Source organism: Numenius arquata, chromosome 12, assembly GCF_964106895.1.
Source record: "Numenius arquata chromosome 12, bNumArq3.hap1.1, whole genome shotgun sequence".
Lineage (NCBI taxonomy): Eukaryota > Metazoa > Chordata > Aves > Charadriiformes > Scolopacidae > Numenius > Numenius arquata.
The window spans coordinates 11207872-11210627 of record NC_133587.1 but is presented as its reverse complement, the minus strand read 5'-3'; the positions used below and the strand labels follow the sequence as shown (position 1 = coordinate 11210627).

The 2756-nt window shown below is 51.7% G+C and overlaps 1 protein-coding gene across 1 annotated transcript; it reads right to left on the bottom strand.

The window, feature by feature from the left end:
• Positions 1 to 384: 384 nt before the first annotated feature.
• SYS1 (SYS1 golgi trafficking protein) lies at positions 385 to 2681 on the bottom strand. The gene is made up of 3 exons (XM_074157483.1): positions 2503 to 2681; positions 1836 to 1903; positions 385 to 1253 (listed from the first exon to the last, which is right to left on the bottom strand). Exons 1-3 carry the CDS (start codon positions 2662 to 2664, stop codon positions 1013 to 1015), a joined length of 471 nt encoding a protein of 156 aa, XP_074013584.1. The 5' UTR covers positions 2665 to 2681; the 3' UTR covers positions 385 to 1012.
• Positions 2682 to 2756: the final 75 nt, after the last annotated feature.

Below are 2756 nucleotides of genomic sequence, written 5' to 3'. Positions count from 1 at the left end.
ACCAGACCACGTCTGTTACCAGGCTTCTGATGGCTGACAGAAGACCCAGGCAGGCAGAAACAGCAGCATGGCTCCAGGACACCTTTGCAGGCTTCCCCAGGCCAGCTCCAGCCTTGGGCTGAACATGTGGAGACCCTGGATTGCTGGCACCTCCCGAAGGGAGCATTACGCTGGTTGACTTCCCAAGACAGCACTCACTGATGCCTTCACTTCAGAGCAGAGGCATGAAATATTTATTGTAGGAAATTTTATGTGCCCTAGACAGTGGGTGTCTTACAGCCACATGTTCTTCTCTGGCCGAACCCTTCTGCTGCCATGATACAGACACTCATGGTACTTCTTGAAGTGCTTGGCTTCCCAGGAGAACTATGACACGCTCACAGCAACATAATATTTTTATTATTACAAAAGATTTCTTCAGCAAACTGCTGTCTGACATATCTATGTATTAAACATGGAAACAGCAAACAAACCCATCTAACGTTATAGGTTATTTAGTGTCTCAGCTGGTGATTCAGGTAAGTACAACTATTTTCCTTCTTCCCATCCATTCACTTCCTTGACTTTTCTTCCAACCAAAGCCCAAACAAGTTACAGATCAGAAGCAGCAGCTCCCAGTCCCGCTGCTTGCTGTGCCAGCTCCTGCAAGAAGAGCTGACCATTGCATTACCCATACAGGGCACCCACACGAGTGTTAAATTCCAGATGCTCCCCACGCATCAAGTTTTGCTACCTTGCTTTTAACAGTCTCATGAGTGAAGAGTTTAAGAGCACGCTTGCCATACAGTCATATTAAATGTTTTGTGTTAACAAAATAAGCATCTGCTCCTCCCCTGTTGCTGGCTGATGCCAGAGAAGATTCTCACACTCATGCAGTCACCAAGGTCCAAAAAAAGAAAAGAAAAAAGTCTAACCAGACCTGCTGTGCTTCTTCAGTGGCGATTCTCAGGCATTTAGATGCACTTGTGCTGGAAACAATGACATAACGCGGCATGTTGTTGCCAGAGCGAGTCTATACGTTGGATTTGGGGGCAGAATTGAGGGGGATTTCTCTGAGTTCTATCCTCATGCAGAGGTACTCCCCGATAGCAGCCATCAGCGCAGTGCACACAATGTGCACCAGCCACCACGTCAGGGTCGAGGGAAAGTGCGAGTTATAAATCCAGCAGCCCAGAAGGTGGAAGAAGTGAACTGTGACTGTGAAATCCAGGCACTGCTTTCCTCGGCGGATGAAGTACAGCAAGCCCAGAGCACTGCAAAATAAAGACAGATCAATAAACAAACTGCACTGTGTCTATGGAAAAGGGGATACAGCAAGAGCTATCAGTGCTAACTATTTAGCTGCTTTAGAACTTCTTAAATGTTTTAAGGATAGGTTGTTTCTGACTTTGCTCCCAAATGTTGCAGCAAGACTGAAATGCTTACAGCTTTTTAATCATCTGACAGCAGGGAAATGAGCTTTTAGTTTAAAAATTCGTGCCTGGCTCTCTGCACAATCTCCCCCAGTAATCTTTGCCCAGAGGTGGGGGCAGAAAGCATTCTTGTTTATAGATCAGTGTTTGCTGAGATCCATCAATTCCAACTTTCACTCAAATTGCTCACAGAAGCAAATCTCATTCCCAACTGGGAAACTGAGGCAGAGAAGTACAATGACTTATCCAGGCTCTAGAAAGTCAGGAGTGAGCAGTTCCCCACTGCCCTCAGCAGACATGCTCAACCAGGCACAGGGCTGTTGGGGCATGTTTTGAGAGAGGCAGCATGTCACGATGAATTCTCTTAAAGCTTGAAATTAAGAAAGAACAAGACACAGGTACTCCAGCTACTTGCCAACTTACCAGGTGAGCGCATTGAGGACGAAAGCCATCATGGAGAGCCTCCCCGGTGGGGTTGAGAAGCCTAAAATCTACACGGGACTATTAGTAGGAAACCATGGCACAAATCACAGCCCACAGCATGTAATCTCCTCCCGTGGCCCAGCCGCATTGGCACGGCCCTTCGCTGATTATGATCCATAAGTGGAGCCTGAGCAGTTATGGCAGTCCTTCTAAGAGGTCTGTCTCTCTGCCTGGGGGTACCTATAGAAAAGGGACAGGTCTGTTTCTATACTGAAGGGTACCACTTGAACAGGGGATGTCTCCATACCGGGGTTACCTATGTGGGGGGGTGTTTGTCTTTATACAGGGTGTCTGTCTCTATACTGGGGGGTGGTACCAATACAGCTGTCTCTATAGCGGGGCTACCACCTGTTCGAAGGGAGGGGTGGGCCTCCACACTGGGGGCACCGACACAGACAGCGGGTCTGTCCGTATATCGGGGCGCAGCTGCATGGGGGCGGGTGGGGGAGGTCTGCCTCTATCCCGGGGTGTTCCCTACGGCGGAGAGCTACCTCTAATACCGGGAAATACCCACACGGGGAGCGGGGCCTGTCTCCCCCAGGGGTGCCCCCGAGCAAGGCCTCCCCCCGCCGCCCCAGGGGCCTGTGCCCAGGGCCCGCCACCTCACCTCGTCACTGAAGACCTGGTGGAGGGAAGGCCCGGTGCTGCCCAGGGTGCCGAGGAGGGCGAGCCAGAGCCCCAGCGAGCTGTAGTAGCCGGCCTGCAGCAGCACCATCTGCGACACTATCAGCGCCGGGTCCCACACGTAGCTGCGGAACTGCGCCGCCATCACCCGCCCCGCCACCCCGCGCCGGAAGTGGCGCTCGCCTTCCTCACACCCCCCCATCCCCCCCTTCCTCCGTCGCTGCAGCGCCCCCTAGC